The following is a 19358-nucleotide window of genomic DNA, read 5'->3' as shown; positions in this document are numbered from 1 at the left end:
TGCTTCTGTGCAGCCTCTGCTTGGCTTCTGACCTATTAATCACGTAAAAATAATTGTTACACGATTAATCCAGGGCTTCTCTGATTCTTATTTCTTGTATTTGTGTGTTAAGCTCCCATGAGTACAGCAGTCCCCCTTATCTGTGGTTTCATTTTTCTCAGTTTCAGTCACCTGCAGTCGACTGCAGTCTGAAAATACTGAATGGAAAATTCCAGAAATCAACAACTCACAAGTTTTAAATTGTGCACTGCTCTGAGCAGCAGGATAAAGCACTGTCCTACTCTGTCTACCTGGGATGTCCTTCTGTCCAGAGTCTCCATGCTGGGTGCACTGCCCACCTGTTAGTCACTTGGGAGCTGCCATGTTCATCAAATCAACTGTGCAGTATCACAGTGCTTATGTTCAATCACCCTTATTTTCCTTAACCATGGCCTCAAAGCACAAGAGTTGTGTTACTAGCAATCTGGATATGCCAGAGTGAAGCCACAACATGCTTCCTTTAAGTGAAAAGGTGAAAGTTATCCATTTAATAAGGAAAAAAAAAAATCCTATGCTGAAGTTGCTAAGAGCTATGGTTAAAAAAAATCTTCTATCCGTTGGGTAAGTTGTGAATTCGTGAAGAAGGAAAAAGAAATTCATGCTAGTTTTGCTGTTGCACCTCACACTGCAAAAGTTCCAGCCACAGTGCATGAACAGTGCTTAGTTAAGAAAAGAAAGGGCATTAAATCCCAGCACTTTGGGAGGCCGAGGCAGAAGGATCAGGAGGTCAGCAGATCGAGACCATCCTGGCTAACACGGTGAAACCCATCTCTACTAAAAATACAAAAAATTAGCCGGGTGTGGTGGCAGGTGCCTGTAGTCCCAGCTACTCAGGAGGCTGAGGCACGAGAATGGCGTGAACCTGGGAGGCGGAGCTTGCAGTGAGCCGAGATCGCGCCACTGCACTCCAGCCTGAGCAACAGAGCAAGACTCCATCTCAAAAAAGAAAAAAAGAAAGGGCATTAAATTTGTGGGTTGAAGGCATGAACAGATACGTATCCCAACCTGACTGCCATCCGTTTGGTACCATCCAGGGTTTTGGGCATCCACTTGGGGTCTTATTCCCCATGGATAAGTTGGGACTATTACATTCCAAGAGGAGGAGAACTAACAGAGCAGGGTGTCTGGCCATGACGCCATCTCATTTTTAATAAAAGTGAACACGGGAAACACACTATATCCTTTGTGTTTATTAAGAAAAAAAAGCAACATGATGAGCTCCTTATCTTGGTTTTGCAAAGCTTAGATGTAACGTCTTTGAGCGTGGGTGTCTTCAGACAGACACAGGGCAGGGCACGACAGGACGTGACTACGAAGGGGACCCCAGCGTCGAGTATGCACATCTACATCTAGACCATGCAGCCCTGGGACTACAGTCGAACTAAGATGACTCAACAGGCAACGGTTTAAAATAAACCACCGAGAGTTACAGCAATCAGAAGGTTTCTTTAAAAACCTGGGCCAGCTGTTAGTGACCAGCACTGAAGGACTATAAATAAAAGCCAGATATGAACTTTAAGTGTGCAGCAAATGTAAGGTATTATTATTATCACCGTCACAAAGAAAACGGGATAACCACATTCTACGACCTATTTATCTCATAATTTCCAGGTTCAAAATTTCTATTACAAATTATTGCATCCTCCTGTGAAGACATGCAGCCTCTCGTGTTTTCCATACGACTAAAATGAAGAGGAAGCACAAGGTGTGTCTCTTACCTTCTCAGCCTCATTCCACATCTCAATCTCTCCTAGGAAGTTTTCCGGCCTTGTTGACAGGTTTAATTGAAAGGAGAAGCCAAATGTTGAGTAAACAGATTGCAAAAACTGCAAACACCCCTTTATTTCTTCTTCAATCTGAAATCAAAGCGAATGAAACATTCAAATAGAACATCAAATTCATTTATGTTTTAAAAAATAAAATGCTTCACATCAGACAGAAATAAAGCATGTTTTTATGGAGTACAGTTGATGATCCTGTTTGGGTTGTTCATCCAATCCTGAGTTGAACCTTCGTTTGAGTGCTAGGCATGTGCAGGCTGGCAGATTCTCCAGGCTGGTGCAGGGAATGGAGAAGGAGTAGGCGAGGGAACTGTACTGTGAAAAGGCAGTGCCACGCACAGGACAGCGGCAAGGAGGGGCTGCCCAGAGGAAGTGAGACTGAGCTGCAGCAGGGGACAAGCAAACGCTCTGCATGGGACCTCAGGAGCTCTGTGAGCAGAGGACACGCTGAGTTGAAGGCTCAGTGGACAGAGAGACAGACTAAGCCGGGGGGCTGCATACGATGGGATGAAGGGCAGAGGGGCAGTGTGGTAGGTGAACAGGCTAGAGGCAGGCAGGGGCCAGAGAAAATTAAGTGCTTTCAAAGCCAGGAGAATGTATGGATTTTTTAGCCTGAGAACAATGGGGAGGCAATGAAGCGTTTTGTTTTGCTTTGTTTAAGCAGGGGACTCACATGACCCAATGTGTTCTTTCACAGTATATGAAATGAATTGGCAAGATTAGAAGACAGCCCCGTCAGGAAGCTGGCTGAGTCCATTAGGAGCAAGATGACGGTGGCTGAAACCAGAGACAAGCAGCCGAAATGCAAGGAATTTGATGGATTTGAGATATCAAGTCTTTCATTCATTAACTGCGATGGCTAGTTTTTTGTTTTGTTTTGTTTTTTGAGACAGTCTTGCTCTGTCGCCCAGGCTGGAATGCAGTGGTGTGATCTCAGCTCACTGCAAGCTCTGCCTCTCAGGTTCAAGTGATTCTCATGCCTCAGCCTCCAAAGTAGCTGGAACTACAGGTGCTTGCCACCATGCTCGGCTAATTTTTGTATTTTTTTTTTTTTAGTAGAAAAGGGGTTTCATCATGTTGGCCAGGCTGGTCTTGAACTCCTGGCCTCAAGTGACCCACCTGCCTCAGCCTCCCAAAGTGCTGGGATTATAGGCATGAGCCACCACACCCATTTTTTTTTTAAGTTCCTGGGTACATGTGCAGGATGTGTAGTTTGTTACGTAGGTATATGTGTGCCATGGTAGTCTGCTCCACCTACCAACCCATCACCTAGGTATTGAAGCCCAGAATGCATTAGCTATTTATCCTGATGCTCTCCCTCCCTCCGCTTCCCTCTGACAGGCCCCAGTGTGTGTTGCTCCCCTCCCTGTGTCCATCTGTTCTCATTGTTCAGTTCCCACTTATAAGTGAGAACATACGGAGTTTGGTTTTCTGTTCCTGTGTTAGTTTGCTGAGGATAATGGCTTGTGATGGCTACTTTTAAGTGTCAACTCGACTGAGCTAAAAGATGCCAGACAGCTGGCCACCCTTACAACATTTATTTCTGGGAATACCTGTGAGGGTGTTTCTCAAAGAGATGAGCATCTGAATCAGTGGAATGGGTAAACAACTTCCACCCTCACCAATGTGGTGGGCCTCATCCAATCTGTTGAGGGCAGGAATAGAACTCAAAGGCAGAGGAAGGGCAAATTCTCTTTGAGTTGGGACATTTATTTTCTCCTGTTCTCAGACACTGGAGCTCCTGGCTCTCAGGCCCACCAACTCTAGGACTTACACCAGCTCCCTCCTCTGCTCACCCCACTGAGGCTTTTGGCCTCAGACTGGGAGTTATACTATCAGCTTTCCTAGTTCCCCAGCCTTTTTTTTTTTTTGAGTCAGAGTTTTGCTCTTGTTGCCCAGGCTGGAGTGCAATGGCACAGTCACTGCAACCTCCACGTCCCGGGTTCAAGCGATTCTCCTGTCTCAGCCTCCTGAGTAGCTGGGATTACAGGCATGTGGCACCACACCTGGCTAATTTTGTATTTGTAGTAGAGATAGGGTTTCTCCATGTTGGTCAGTCTGGTCTCGAACTCCCAACCTCAGATGATCCACCCACCTCAGCCTCCCAAAGTGCTGGGATTACAGGTGTGAGCTACCATGCCTGGCCTTTCTCCAGCTTTTAATTGGCATATCATGGGACTTCTTGGCCTCCAAAATCAAGTGAGCCAATTCCTGTAATAAATCTCCTCGTATATCTAAATATCCTACTGTCTCTACGTCTTTGGAGAACACTGACTAATACAAACCTGATACAAACAATGTAATAACTGCCCACATGCTAAGCACTGTGCAGGATGCAGGGGATTCCGGAAAGAATGAAATTACCAGGAAGTAATAATATGTTTAGGGAGAGTGATCAATAGGGCTTATAGATTTCCTGTTACCAGCCAGGCACGGTGGCTCATGCCTGTAATCCCAGAACTTTGGGAGGCCAAGGCGGGTGGATCACCTGAGGTCAGGAGTTTGAGACTAGCCTGGCCAACATGGTGAAACCCTGCCTCTACTTAAAATACACACACACACACACACACACACACACATTAGCCAGGCATGGTGGTGCACACCTGTAATGCCAGCTTCTCAGGAGGCTGAGGTAGAAGCTGGGAGGTGGAGATTGCAGTAAGCAAGATTGCACCATTGCACTCCAGCCTGGGTGACAACAGCAAAACTCCGTCTCAAAAAAAAAAAAAAAAAAAAAAAGATTTCCTGTTATCATCCTGTGATTGATTTCTACGTTAATTCCATGGGGTTGGAAAAAACACTTTGTGTAATTTCAATTCTTTTAAACTTGTCGAGGTTTGTTTGATGGCCCAGGATATGATCCACTATGGTTTAAATGTTCTGTGGGCACTTGAACAGAACATGTGTTCTGCTGTTGTGGGGTGCTCTATGCCTGTCAGTTAGGTTCCACTGGTTGATTGTATCTGTGGGCACTTGAACAGAGTATGTGTTCTGCTGTTGTGGGGTGCTCTATGCCTGTCAGTTAGGTTCCACTGGTTGATTGTATCTGTGGGCACTTGAACAGAGTATGTGTTCTGCTGTTGTGGGGTGCTCTATGCCTGTCAGTTAGGTTCCACTGGTTGATTGTATCTGTGGGCACTTGAACAGAACATGTGTTCTGCTGTTGTGGGGTGCTCTATGCCTGTCAGTTAGGTTCCACTGGTTGATTGTATCTGTGGGCACTTGAACAGAACATGTGTTCTGCTGTTGTGGGGCGCTCCATGCCTGCCTGTCAGTTAGGTTCCACTGGTTGATTGCATCTGTGGGCACTTGAACAGAGTATGTGTTCTGCTGTTGTGGGGCTCTACGCCTGTCAGTTAGGTTCCACTGGTTGATTGTATCTGTGGGCACTTGAACAGAGTATGTGTTCTGCTGTTGTGGGGCACTCTACGCATGTCAGTAGGTTCCGCTGGTTGATTGTATAGCAGAGCTCTTCTATATCATTGCTGATTTTCTGCCTAGTTGTTCTATTCTTTTTTGAGAGAGGGGTGTTGCAGTTTCCAAATATAATTGTGAATTTGTCTATTTCTCCTTTCAATTTATCAGTTTTTGCCTTACGTATTTGCAGCTCTGTATTTTGATGCCCACACATTTAGGATTGCTATGTCTTTGTGGTGGATTGACCCTTTTATCATTATATAACCTCTGTCTTTGGTAATTTTCTTTGAAGTCTAGTTTATCTGATATTAATATAGCCATCCTTGCTTTCTTTTGATTAATATTTGTATAATATTTTGCCATCCTTTTACTTTCAACCTGACTTTAGTGTTATTAGTTGGAGTATATTTCTTGTAGGAAGCATATCGTTGGGTTATTTTATTTTATTTTTTTGAGATGGAGTATCACTGTCGTCCAGGCTGGAGTGCAGTGGCATGATCTCGGCTCACTGCAACCTCTGACTCCCAAGTTCAAGCGATTCTCTTGCCTCAGCATCCTGATAGCTGGGATTACAGGTGTGTGCCACCACACCCAGCTAATTTATGTATTTTTAGTAGAGATGGGGTTTCACCATGTTGGTCAGGCTGGTCTTGAACTCCTGACCTCATGATCTGCCTGCCTCAGCCTCCCAAAGTGCTGGGATTACAGGCATGAGCCACCTTGCCCAGCCTGGGTCATACTTTTTAATCCACTATGTCAATCTCTTTTAATTGGTTTATTTAGACCATTTACACTTAATGTAATATGTTAGGGCCTTACACTGCCTTTTTGTTTCCTTCTTGTTCTCTCTTGTTATTCATTTCTGTTTTCTTTTTCCTGTCTTCCTATGGATTACTTTAACATTTTTTTGGAATTCAATTCCAATTTATCTATAGGTTCTCTTAGTGTATCCCTGTCTATAGCTTTTTTTTTTTTAGTGGTTTCTCTAGGTATTATATAACTTATCAGTCTAGATATTGTCACTTTACCAGCTCAGGTGAAGTACAGAAACTTTTATTCCCTGTACCTTACCCCATTTATAGTATAATTTTCTTAAACATTTCTTCTACATACATTTAGAACATTAGAAACATGTGATTTTTACTTCAATGATCGAACATAATTTAGAAAATGCAAAAGGAGAAGGAAAATACATTGTATTTACCTGTTTTTATTTTCACAATCTTTTCCTTCCTAAAGTTCCCTGACTCCTCTTTTCATCATTTCCTTTCTGTTTAGAAAACTTCCTACAGCCATTCTTTTGGTGGGTCCAATGTCTTGATTTCCCCTCAATTCCTGAAGGGTATTTTCTTTAGACATAGAATTCTGGGTTGAAAATTCCTTTTTCTTTTTCAGCACTTTAAAAGTATTGTGCCACTTCCTTCTGGCCTCCAGGATATTTGATTTTTGTTTTTTAATGAGAAATTGCTATCATTGAAATTGTTTTTCTCTTTAAAGGTAATGCATCATTTCTCATTGCTTTCAAGCTTTTTCTTTGTCTTTAGTTTTCAGTTTACTATGATGTATCTTGGTGTAGGTTTCTTTGAGTTTATCCTGAACAGTTTCTTGAATCTGTAGATGTCTTTTGCCAAATTTGGCAAGTTGTCGGCTATTATTTCTTTGGGTACTTTCTCACTCCCACCTTCAGTCTCCTCTCCTTCCAAAATTATGATGATATGAATGTTAGATATCTTGTTATATCCCACTGTTCTCAGGCTCGGTTCTTTTCTCTTTCAGTCTGTTTTCTCTATGTTTTTCAGATTGGGTAATTTCTGCTCTTTAAGTCTGTCCTCACCATTCTGCTCATGAATCTATTCACTGAATATTATATTTCTCAGTTCAAAATTTCCATTTGGTTCTTCTTTATACCTTCTATTTCTTTCCTGAGATTTTCTATTTCTTCACTGACTTTGTAATTTTTGTTTGTTTCAAGTGTGTTAGTAATTGCTCATTAGTTAGTAATTGCATTTTTATGGTGGTTGCTTTAAAATCTCTGGCAGATAATTGTAACATCTTTGTTATCTCAGTGTTACCATGGATAGATTGTCTTTTTAAATTCAAGTTGAGATTTTTCTTGTTCTTAGCATGATGAGTGATTTTCAATTTCTTAAACCTGGACATTTTAGGTTTTATAATAAGCCTCTGGATCTTAAATGTTGTTTTAGCTGACTTCCACTGACACTCTTCCAGCAGGGGGAGGACAGTACTGGCCAGTTACTGTCAGGTGGGAAAAGCAGTCCAAGCTCCTTTGGGAAAGGAAGTAAGGGGAGAGGAGCTCCTCGTTACTTCTGGGTTGCACGGGTGTTCTAGCTCCCCCTCCGTGGCCTTTACTGCACACAGAATGCATGGCCTCATGACCAGTGGGCAGTAAAAAAGTCTTATCTTTCCACTGGACGTCTTCTGACACTACTCAAGCAAGAGTGGAAGAGGCACCTCATTACTTCCAGGGGAGGGTGAAAGTCCAGGCTCCCCACACAGTCTTCACTGACACTGCTGGGTTGGGGAAGGGGATGGGCTCTTGTTAATGCAGGAGTAAAAGTCCCAGCTTCCTAATAAGCCTTCTCTTACCCATTCCAACAGCTATTGAGGTACTTATTTAGAGCCTGGTGAGAGTTAAAATATAAGCTCCTCAATTAGCCTTTGCTGGCATATAAAGGGCCACAGTTTTTTCTGTGGTGTCTGGCTGAAATATAGTAGATACTGTCTAAAACTTTTCTATCTTTCTAGGCTGCCCCTTTCCAAGTCCTTTGGCTACAGCAAGCAGACTTCTGTTGGTCTGTTTTATCGATGCCTGTTGGTATTTGTTGGTTGCCAAGTCTGGAATATATGTGGCAAAAAAAACAAAACAAAAACACCTAAGGAACTCACTACCGTGTTGTTTCTTAGGTCCTGATGTCCATAGCCGGTGTGACTTTTTTCTCACCACCTTTCAGAGTCTCGTGTTTGTTTTATATGTAATATCCAAGGTTTTTACTTGTTCTTAGAGGGAAGGAAAGGGAAAGCACCTACTTCATCTTTCCCAAAGCAGGTCTTTTTGCTCACTGTTTAACTGGGTTGTCTGTTTTCCTATTGAGGTTTGAATATTTGTTAAGTATTCTGGATTCAAGTCCTTTATTTGATGTATGCCTCACAAACATTTTCTCCCAGTCTGTGACCTGTCTTTCCTGTCTCTGATCAGTATCTTTGGAAGAGCAGAAGTTTTAAATTTTGAGGAATCCAATTTATCAACTTTTTTCTTTTATGGATTGCCCTTTGGTGTCACATCTGAGAAATCATCACCTATCACCTAATCACAAAGATTTTCCCCAATTTTTATTCTAGAAGTTTTGTGTTTTTAGGTTTTACATTTAGGCCTGTGATTCATCTTAATTTTTTCATACGGTATGAGGTATGAATCCTCATACCTCATGTTTTGCATATGGATACACAATCATTCCAGCATCATTTGTTGAACATATTACCTTTCCTCCATTTCATTGCCTTTGAATCTTAATTAAAAATCAGTTGTCCATATATTTGTGTCTATTTCTAGACTCTGTTTTGCTGATTTATCTATCTAGACCAGCATGATTACTATAGTTTCTAATAATTCTTGAAATCAAGCATAGTGAGCCTTCCAAATTTGTTTTTATTTTTCAAAGTTCTTTTGGCTATTCTAGGTTCTCGTGATTTCTATACGAATTTTAGAGTCAGCATGTCAACTCTTACAGGGAAAGAAAAGTCTGCTTGGGTATTGACTGGGATTGTACTGACTTATAGATCAATTTGTGGATAATTGATATTTTAATAATATTTAGTCTTCCAACCCACAAACAAGGTATATTTCATTTATTTAGGCCTTCTTTAAATTTATCTCAGCAATGTTTTAAAGTTTTCACTGTATAGGTTGTGTATATAGGTATTACTCAGCTTGGGCTGCCAGAACAAAAACCATAGGCATGTGGCTTAAATAAGAATCATTTATTCTTCACAGTTCTGCAGGCTGGGAAATCCAAGATCAATGTGCTAGCTGATTCAGTTCCTTGATGAGGGCTTTCTTCCTAGTTTGCCAGTGGCTGACGTCTCACTGTGTCCTCACACAGCAGAGAGAATAAGAAAGCCTCTGGCATCTCCTTAAAAGGGCACTAATCATATCATGAGGGCTCCATCTTCATGATCTCATCTACACCTAATTACTTCCCAAAACCCCATTTCCAAACACCAGCACATTGGGGGTTAGGACTTCAACATATAAATTTTGGGAGTCACAACTCAGTCCAAGCAACGTATTTGTCAGTCTTATCCCAAAGTACTATCATATGTTTTGAGATGCTATTATAAATTGTTTCTTATTTGCAATTTCCAAGGGTTTATTATGAAATGCATATACAATTCATTTTTGTATGTTGATATTCCATACTACGATTTTTCTAAATTCGCCTTACTTCTAATAGCTTTCTGTAGATTCCATCTAATCTCTACATAGATGATCATGTCATTTACAAGAGTTTTAATTCTTTCCAATCTAGGGGTTTTTTATTTCTCTTTCTTAACTTACTGCATCAGAAAGAACCTGTAGTACAATGATCAGAGAGGTAATGAGAGAATCCTTACCTAATTCCTGATTTTAAGAGTAAAACATTCAGACTTTCACTATTAAGTATGAGGTTAGCTGTAGGTTTTTCATAGAGGCCTTTTATCAGGTTAAGAAAGTTCCCTTCCATTCCTAGTTTTGAGAGTTTTTATGAGATATGGATGTAGAATTTTGCCAAATACTTTTTCCTGCATCTACTGAGAAGATAATATGCTTTTTGTCTTTTTGTTTGTTTTCTTTTTTTTTAGTTTGTGAATGTGGGGAATTACAATGATTCATTTTCTAATGTTAAACTACCTTTTCATTCCTGGGATTCAGTCCATTTGATTAAGATGTCCTTCTTAAAAAATTACTAGATTTGACTTACTAAAATGTTGTTTAAATTTTCTGATTTTATGTTCATGAGACATGTTCAGTAGTTTTCTTTTAATTTCTTTGTCTTATTTTTCTATCAGAGCAATATTAGCTTCATTAGCTTCATGAGGTGGCGAAGATTTCCTCCTCTTCAATTTTCTGGAAGAGTATCTCTAGATTGGTATTATTCCTTCTTTAATGTTTAGTAGAATTCACCAGTAAAACCATCTTGGCCTGGAGTTTTCTGTGTAGGAAGGTTTTTAACTATCAATTCAATTTCTGTAGTGGACACAGGGCTATGCGATGATCTACTTCTTCTTGAGTGAAGTTTAATAGTTTTATCTTTCAAAGATTTATCCATTTCATCTAAGCTGTCAAATGTATTAGCATAAAGTTATTCATAAATCTGCCTTATCTTTTTAATAGCTACAGAATCTGTAGTGATGACATCTGCTTCATTCCTGACATTTTTATTTGTCTTCTCTTTTTTCCCTCATCAGTCTGACTAAAGGTTTATCAATTTTATTGATTTTCTCAGAGAACCAGCTTTTGTTTTATTTATATTCTTTGTTTTCTATTTCAGTGATTCCTGCTCTGCTCTTTCTTATTTTCTTTCTTTTGCTTCCATTACATTGCGTGTAATTTGTTCTTCTTTTTCTATCTTAAGTAAAAGCTAAGTCATTGATTTTTCTTTTCTAATGCAGGTATTCAGTGCTATAAACATCCCTCTAAATACCACTTAAATGGCATCCTACAAATTTTGATGTGTTTTTATTTCATTTGTTATATAAAATTATCTAATTTTCCTTTGGATTTTGTGTTATCTATTTTTAATTCTATTGTGGTCAGTTAGGATTCGGGTTAAACATTAGGGTTAATTAAACATTTTGTTTTAATTGCATCCCTTTCAACTTATTGAGACTTGTTTTATGGTCCAGAATATGGTCTATTTTAGTAAATATTCTATGTGCAATTTCAAAGAACAAATACTCTTACCCTTTTGTAGTTCATAAGCGTGATGACTGGGTGTACACACATGTGTAAGATGGGCCTCCCTCACACCTCTCGGTACAACACCGGCATGTTACCCACCTAACACGAGGCACATTGGATACAACACTGGCACATTACCCATCCAACATGAAACCAAAGAATGTATATTCTGCTGTTGTTATATAAACATCAATTAGGTCAAATTGTTTGATAGTGAAACTCTGCATGGCAATTTTAACTTGAATTAACACAAAAACTTGAAAAAGTAAATTTTAAGTTCTAGGCAATATTGAAAAACAAAACATCCAGAATTCCACCAAATCCCTTAAAATACTCCACTTAATGGAATTTAGGTTAATAAAATCACTGAAGGGATACATTTCACGTCAAGAGATGATTAATCTATTGACCTAATTTAGAGAATGACAGCAGGTTACAGCCGAATGAATCTCAGAGACTAGACCAAATATCTATGTTTCAGTAACTCTGAAAGAACACAAGATGTGTTCAGGGCATCACACTGAATTTGTGGCCACCCTGCTTCACTCTGTGTTGTTGTTTACCTGCTCCACTGTGCAAAAGATGTGAGCATCATCCTGCTGGAAGCGCCTCACTCTGGTCAAGCCGCTGAGAGTCCCCGACAGTTCATTTCTATGCAGAACTCCAAAATCAGCAAATCTAATAGGCATTTCCCTCCAAGATCGTGGACGATGGGCAAACATTAGACTAGAAAAGATGCGGTAACACACAGCTTTTACACAGCACAGAAAGATTAAATAATTATCTAAAGAAATTACAATTAAGCCTCAAGATTCATAAACTCCTTATTCTAGTTCTTAGATCACCAGGTTAAAAAAAAAATTCTTCCACAAATTAGTGAACCTTGTATTTACATCACTGCAGCATCCTGAGAAAGAAGCTTGTCTATTACCTCTTCCCAGAAATGCTGTTCCCTCCCCTTATCCACACAGTGAATCACCATTTACTGTTTATGATTCATTTCAAAGGCTACTCTGAAATGAAGCCCTCCTAGACATTTCCCTAGACAGGGCTAGGCAGTTTCTCCTCAGGTTCCTGGAACACCTCAAACATGCCATCATTATGGCACGGGTCTTTTTATAACAGATTGTCTACATGCATGGCCCTGTCCACTCTGCTCGGGAGCTCCAGGAGGGAATGGTTTGTGTCTTAATCACCTCTGCACTTCTAGCTCCAAGCACCAAAAGCAGTCAGCTATGTTCTCTGTTGAATGAAAGACTTCTCTCCTACAGAAAGCACTCCTAGCTTCCATATCCCATTGCCTCCAAGCCACCGTGGTCTTGCTTTCTTATTCTGAGGTGTAAAAAGACAAACTTAAATTCTCTACTTTCATTATAGCTAAAGTATGAGGCTATAATTTTAAAGGATGCCTTTGAGAAAATGAATTAAGAAATTGTTAACACAAGTGTTTTACAATGCAAAACACTAGAGTAGCTTCTACCTTCTGTTTAGAAAGAGAGGATACAGAATGTTTACATACCAGTATTCCTAAAATTAAAGTTATATATATTTTTTACATGACATCATCATAAAGTTAAATTTCTACTCATCTTCACTTAAAAGGGCAAAGAGCTTTCTTCAGTGTTCAGTTATCAGTTTTAATAATTATCTTCTAGGTAAATTTACTTGAAACTATGTATGTTGATAATACAAAAACTACGATTGTTGGGATTGTTTTTTGTGGACAATTATGCCTATTCAGTTTCAGTTGTAAAATATGTTTGTCTTACAAGGTTGAATTTGCATACCAACTTTATGATAATTAGTCTTTCATAAAATCAAAGACATCATTGATTGTAAAATGTATATTTTATGTGCTACAAAGAAAGAAAATAACCTATTAATTAAATTATGATATAATGCTAAGATGTCACCAACTGTAAGATGCATTTCAACTTCAGAAATGTTGAAATGTGGAAGAAAAATGGTATCTTGGAATCAGTGAAATCCAGAAACCCATTGATTATGACCTCATTGATTTGTTAAATCCACCCAAACAGTATGAAAGAACTAAATATTCTGCAAATATGAACATCTGAAGTGCATTACTATAAGAAAGACAAATATTGTAAAACTTATAAAATTGACACATAACATTATCCTTTAATCAGCACAAAAAAATGCAATGGTTACCAGCTAACATTCCATACCTGCCAAAGATCAAATAGATTTTCAAAAGTAAATCCATTCTCCAGAATGAAACAACTTAGTAAAAATTAGTAATCACCACTCTTCAGATTAAAGGGACTCTTTCATTCCACAAAGCATTAAAAGCTAATTGTGACGAAGTGTGCCATGTGCTCTCATGAAAAGTTCTGCTTCGCTTTTAATACTCACCAGTGCCCTGGACAATTCATGGGTTTGAGGGCAAAAGTGTCCTTTTCAATCTCAAAGGTAAACATGTTCTCGCTGTAGTGCTGCCAGTGGCCTGAGGCTTCCCAGAGTTTACTGTTGTACATATTGGGAGAGAGCACCTCCGTGAAGTCCCGTTTGTGATATTCCTCCTTCAAGACACATGCATTCAACGTTAAAATCTGCTAGGGCAGATCACAATTCCATGCAAAGTAACACTATGAGCGAATATTTTCAAATTGGGCTCATGGCCTATATTAATTCATGATTAATGTACCCTCAGTTTTAGGTGTGGTGGTTTCTGGATCTTAAAAGAAAGATTTACATATGCTCAGTATAATTTCTATTGAGTATATTTATTTTATAGCATATAACAGTATATAGTATATAACGTTTTAGTTCTTTGAAAAGTAGTAATTGAAATACAATATATATAGAAACTCACTGTAACTACTGCAAAGTCCTTCTAGATACACAGGTTTTTTCCTATTATTTAAGAGGCAGAAAAAATTTATAATTTAATAAGCCTGAATGCCATGTTGCATGTTATAATTTTGATTTGTTTAGTTTTAAACGGAAATAAGAATTTTAGTGTATAACGATTTAAGTAGTTGATATTATTAAGTCATGAGCTGGCCTCTCTCCCTCCCTACCTATTAACAGCTTCCCTAATTGAATCACTGGAGACAGGAGAAGAGAGTTTTTTTCCAAGCAAAGTTTTAGTTTTATTTAAACTTTCTTTAAAAACAAAACAATTAGGTGATCTTTGTTGGGTAAATATTTTATGTGCACTTTCCAAAAATGCATATTCTGCTGTTGTTTTACAAATGTCAATTAGGTCAAATTGTTTTGACAGTATTTGATAGGGACCCTTTGCATGACAGTTTTAATTTGGATGAACACAAAAACCTGAATAAGTAGGAATTCTGAGAATCCTTAGATTCTCAACATTTGTAATTCACTTAATGGACATCTGGCACAAATCTAGAATGCCATATATACTTTGAGCAAATCTGAAAAACTGTTTTCACAGCTAAAAAAACATAAAACATAACATTTTAAGATTACTAACAATGGTTTTATATAACTGAAAGGAATGTTATCTGTTATTCTTCAGCAGGGCATCTTGGCAGTCCATGGTAGGCAGCTTAGGTCTCGGCCATTCAGTGAGCTGCTTTACCTACCCTTTGTTTTTACTAAACTAGAAAACGTTAACAGGTAGGGTGTGGTGGCTCACGCCTGTAATCCCATTACTTTTCGAGGCCAAGGTAAGTGGATCACCTGAGGTCAGGAGTTTGAGAACAGCCTGGCCAACATGATGAAACCCCATCTCTACTAAAAATACAAAAATTAGCCGGGCATGGTGGCACACACCTGTAATCCCAGCTACTCAGGAGGCCGAAGCAGGAGAATCGCTTGAACCCAGGAGGTAGAGGTTGCAGTGAGCCAAGGTCATGCCATTGCACTCCAGCCTGGGCAACAAAGCTAGACTCCATCTCAAAAAAAAGAAAGAAAATGTTTAACAAAATGATGTCATTAAGAATGGCAGTGATTACTGGCTATTTCAGATGGTTCCATATATTCAGATTCAACAACGTCCCAGAAATTAAGGGTGAGTGTGTGGGTGTTTGTGTGGCGGGGTGTGTGTGTTTGCTTTTACTAAAAAGCCTAGCTCAGGAGATACTGCTCAATGCATTTTTAATTCACTCTGAATGCAACCATGTTAGGAATGTATGTCTTGTTGAGATGTTTAGAAATGATTTTAAACTATCCCTGCAATGGACTGAATGTTTGTGCCTCCCCCAAAATTGTGATATTGATACCTTAACGCCAAGGTGATGGTATTAGGAAGTAGGGTCTCTGACAAGTGAGGTCATAAGGGTAGAGCCCTCATCAATGGGATTAGTGTCCTTATAAAAGGATTCGCAGAGAGCTCTCTGGGCCTCTTCTGCCATCTGAGATTACAAGAAGTCAGCAGTCTGCAACCTGGAAGAGGGCCCTCACCAGAACCCAACCATGCTGGGACCCTAATCTTAAGACTTCCTGCCTCTAGAACTGTGAGAAATACCCTTATGTTGTTTATAAGCTACCCAGTCTATGGTACTTTGTTATAGCAGCACAAACTAATGAATATAATCCCTATGAGATGAAGTGTCAACAACTACTATATTTTTACGTAAATATATAGGAGATATCTATATATAAGATATTATGCTGCTGTATCTCTCCATATTGTAATATACATACTGTTTTGTCTCACACACACACATATAAATAACAGAGAGATAAAGCAAACTGGCAAAATGTTACCAACTGATGAATCCAAATGAAGGAAATATGGATGTTCATTGCACTGCATTTTAGTTTTTCTCTAGATTTGAACTTTTCAAGAGAAAAAGTTGGGGAGTAAAATATGTCTCATGCCATGCCATTAATTTCTTTCTCTAATGCTGGGAAAGAGTAAACTCTCAGTGACTGAGCAGTTCACAGCTCAGTTCAGTCTCCTGAAGAAATCCAGGTAACTTATCTGGAACATTAAAAATCATATTTCATCCCTGAAATAATAGTTTAGGTTATAGAAGGAGCTGAATCTCTACCCATACCTAGTGATCTGGCCACTCAAAAACATCTAAATAGCTTCTAAGAATCAGTGTCATAAAATTGTTTTCAAGTAATTTCTCATTGTAAAAAATAAGGCAATTTCACATAAACAGCTCCTTTCCAAAACCCCATTAAAATAAGAGTAAAGAAAGTTTTTACAAGAGCATAAATCTACCAGGACAAAGAAAATAGGAGAGAAGATGAATGCCATAATAATTTAGAATCTGCAAAGTAGGTGAACAAGTGTTAATTGCCTCAGAAGACCTAGCAAAGCCAAAACTAAATTGGCAGTGGGAGAAACCAAGAAGCAAGCTACTTTAACTGGGTATAGATTTCTAGGCTTCGCATTACTAAGGCATTGTTCTTGTCTTCTGTTTTTCGGTGTTTCCACTGAAAATTTCAATGCCATTCTGATACCCAGTCTTATGTGTGTGGCTTTTTTCTCTCTGGAAACATTTAGGATATTTTCTTTATCCTTGGAGCTTTGGAATCTTTCGATAACATGTTTTGGTGCCCAAAGTATGTTTTCACCAAAAACTGAGACATGCTTGGGAGGTGAGATTGTCCCTTGCCCATTATGGGCTCCCTTTGCTACAGAACTGATAGGCAGAAAAGGACTTACTACCCTTGATCCCAGTTACTCGGGGAAAGACTTACTACCCTTGATCCCAGTTACTCGGGGAAAGACTTACTACCCTTGATCCCAGTTACTCGGGGAAAGACTTACTACCCTTGATCCCAGTTACTCGGGGAAAGACTTACTACCCTTGATCCCAGTTACTCGGGGAAAGACTTACTACCCTTGATCCCAGTTACTCGGGGAAAGACTTACTACCCTTACCCTACCCCTTGATCCCAATTACTCGGGGAAAGACTTACTACCCTTGATCCCAATTACTCGGGGAAAGACTTAACTACCCTTGATCCCAGTTACTCGGGGAAAGACTTACTACCCTTGATCCCAGTTACTCGGGGAAAGACTTACTACCCTTGATCCCAGTTACTCGGGGAAAGACTTACTACCCTTGATCCCAGTTACTCAGGGAAAGACTTAACAACCCTTGATCGCAATTACTGGGAGAAGTTGTATTGCTTACTAGGGAGTAAGGAGGACTATGTCTGGAATTCAGTGGGGAGCCTTCCATATCCACACATCTAGCAACAACTATCAGTGGGAAACTGAAACCCCACAAAGAGCATTACTAAAAACTTGGATCCTAAGGACAGACTGGGGCCATCCACTATCATTGGTTTAATTGTATTCTCCAAATAAGATATTTTGAAGTCCTGACTCCCAGTACTTCAGAATGTGTCCTTATTTGGAAGTAGGGTCTTTATAGAGGTAATCAAATTAAAATGAGATCATTAGGGTAGATCCTAATACAACATGGCTGGTCTCTTTATAAAAAGGAGAAATCTGGACACAGAGACAGATGCACACAAGGGGAAGACAATGTGAAGACACACAGGGAGAACATCACATGAAGACAGAGGATGGGAATGATGCTTCAACAAGCCAAGGAACACTAAAGATGACTGGCAACCACCAATAGCTAGGAGAAGGCAAGGAAGGATTCCCCCATGGGTTTTAGAGGGAACATAGCCTCATCAACACCTTGATTTCACACTTCTGGCCTCCAAAACTGGGAGATAATAAATTTCTGTTGTTTTAAACATCTAGTTTATGGTATTTTGTTATAATACCCTAGGAAACTAATGCACCCACCAAATAAAACAATGCCCATCTGGGGTGCTGCCAGGATAAGGCGAATGTGGAATGAGTGATGGGAAAAGAAGGCTCTGATGTATCAGCTTGGCTCTAGCGTCCATCTACAGAGGCTGAAACAGTTACATTCAGTTATGTCTTTTCCTTGCATTCTTTTTTTTTGAGACGGAGTCTTGCTCTGTCGCCCAGGCTGGAGTGCAGTGGTGCAATCTCGGCTCACTGCAAGCTCCGCCTCCCAGGTTCATGCCATTCTCCTGCCTCAGCCTCTCCGAGTAGCTGGGACTACAGGCGCCCGCCACCACGCCCGGCTAATTTTTTGTATTTTTAGTAGAGACGGGGTTTCACCGTGGTCTCGATCTCCTGACCTCGTGATCCGCCCGCCTCGGCCTCCCAAAGTGCTGGGATTACAAGCGTGAGCCACCACACCTGGCCCCTTGCATTCTTACATGAAGGACACTCATGGTGGCCAATGTCACAATTCAGATTTAGGTGAAATTGAAATGACATCACCACATGATGGTACATCGGCTGGACTGGAGTTTGTGGGAGGAAAACAATGTCTTCAGTGTCCTCCAAGCAAAAGGCAAGAATGTGCTGAGAGGCACAGGGGGTGAGCCGGGCTGGTTATTCTCCATTTGCCACTGCCTGTCTCGCCTCATCTTGGCCCATTTTCCTTCCTTCTCTGCCCGCACTGTGTCCCCCAAAGCTGACTTCTGCGGGCTCCACAGAAGGCTTACTTGCTGTGATTATTATTTTTTTATTTTATAAAATATATGCTTTTATTTTAAACACAATAGTATAATACAACATGCTTAAATTATGTTTCATGTGGAAAAAAAATAAGGTGTATAAAGAAAACCTGAACATTTTTCTCTCATTCCACCCTTTACTGCCCTGAGATAATGCTAATGGCCTGGTGTTACTATATTTCAACCCTCTTCTCCGTGACTGTGCAAACACAAAACACACATACAGGATTTTGTTGTTTTTTGCTTTTATCTATATAAAAAAAGGATGCACTATACATTTACTCTGTAACTTTCAGTTTTCAGCGGTAAGGTATGCTGAACCCCCCTTCAAGTTAGTATGCATAGATATATTTTTGTAGTAACTGCATAGTGCCTTATTGTGTGGACATATCACAAAGCATTTAATCCTTCTACTATTGAGAAACATTAGACTTTTCATTTTTGAATACTACAACTATTCTGCAGTAAAGTTTTTTTTCTATGTGATTTTAATTGTATATTTTAGATTCCTTTCTGAGAATATTGCTAGGAGTGTGCATTTTTTCACATTAATATTTATTACCAGATTACTTTAGTAGCAATTTAAACTCTCTCTAAGTATACGATAACTGTTTCCTCACATTTCCTTCAGCAATGAAAATTATTTAATGGGTATCAATCTTTTTTTTTTTTTTATTTTGAAACGGAGTCTCGCC

General features: G+C 39.5%; 1 protein-coding gene and 1 non-coding gene across 2 annotated transcripts in view; one reads left to right on the top strand and one right to left on the bottom strand.

The window, feature by feature from the left end:
• The window catches only part of TARS3 (threonyl-tRNA synthetase 3), a 72382-nt gene that overhangs the window by 20144 nt on the left and 32880 nt on the right, over nucleotides 1-19358 (bottom strand). Inside the window, exons 11-13 of the mRNA XM_003281588.4 lie at nucleotides 13573-13739; nucleotides 11760-11922; nucleotides 1758-1895 (exon numbers count right to left, since the gene is read on the bottom strand). Of these exons, the coding sequence (XP_003281636.2) occupies nucleotides 1758-1895; nucleotides 11760-11922; nucleotides 13573-13739 (468 nt within the window). The remainder of the gene's footprint in view (nucleotides 1-1757; nucleotides 1896-11759; nucleotides 11923-13572; nucleotides 13740-19358) is intronic.
• Nucleotides 11198-11301, top strand: LOC115835785. Its single transcript, XR_004030803.1, has one exon. It is a non-coding gene; the product is annotated as a small nucleolar RNA U13 (small nucleolar RNA).

This window comes from Nomascus leucogenys, chromosome 6 (assembly GCF_006542625.1).
Source record: "Nomascus leucogenys isolate Asia chromosome 6, Asia_NLE_v1, whole genome shotgun sequence".
Taxonomy (NCBI): domain Eukaryota; kingdom Metazoa; phylum Chordata; class Mammalia; order Primates; family Hylobatidae; genus Nomascus; species Nomascus leucogenys.
The sequence above is the reverse complement of the archived record's forward strand: the minus strand, read 5'-3'. Positions and strand labels throughout refer to the sequence as shown.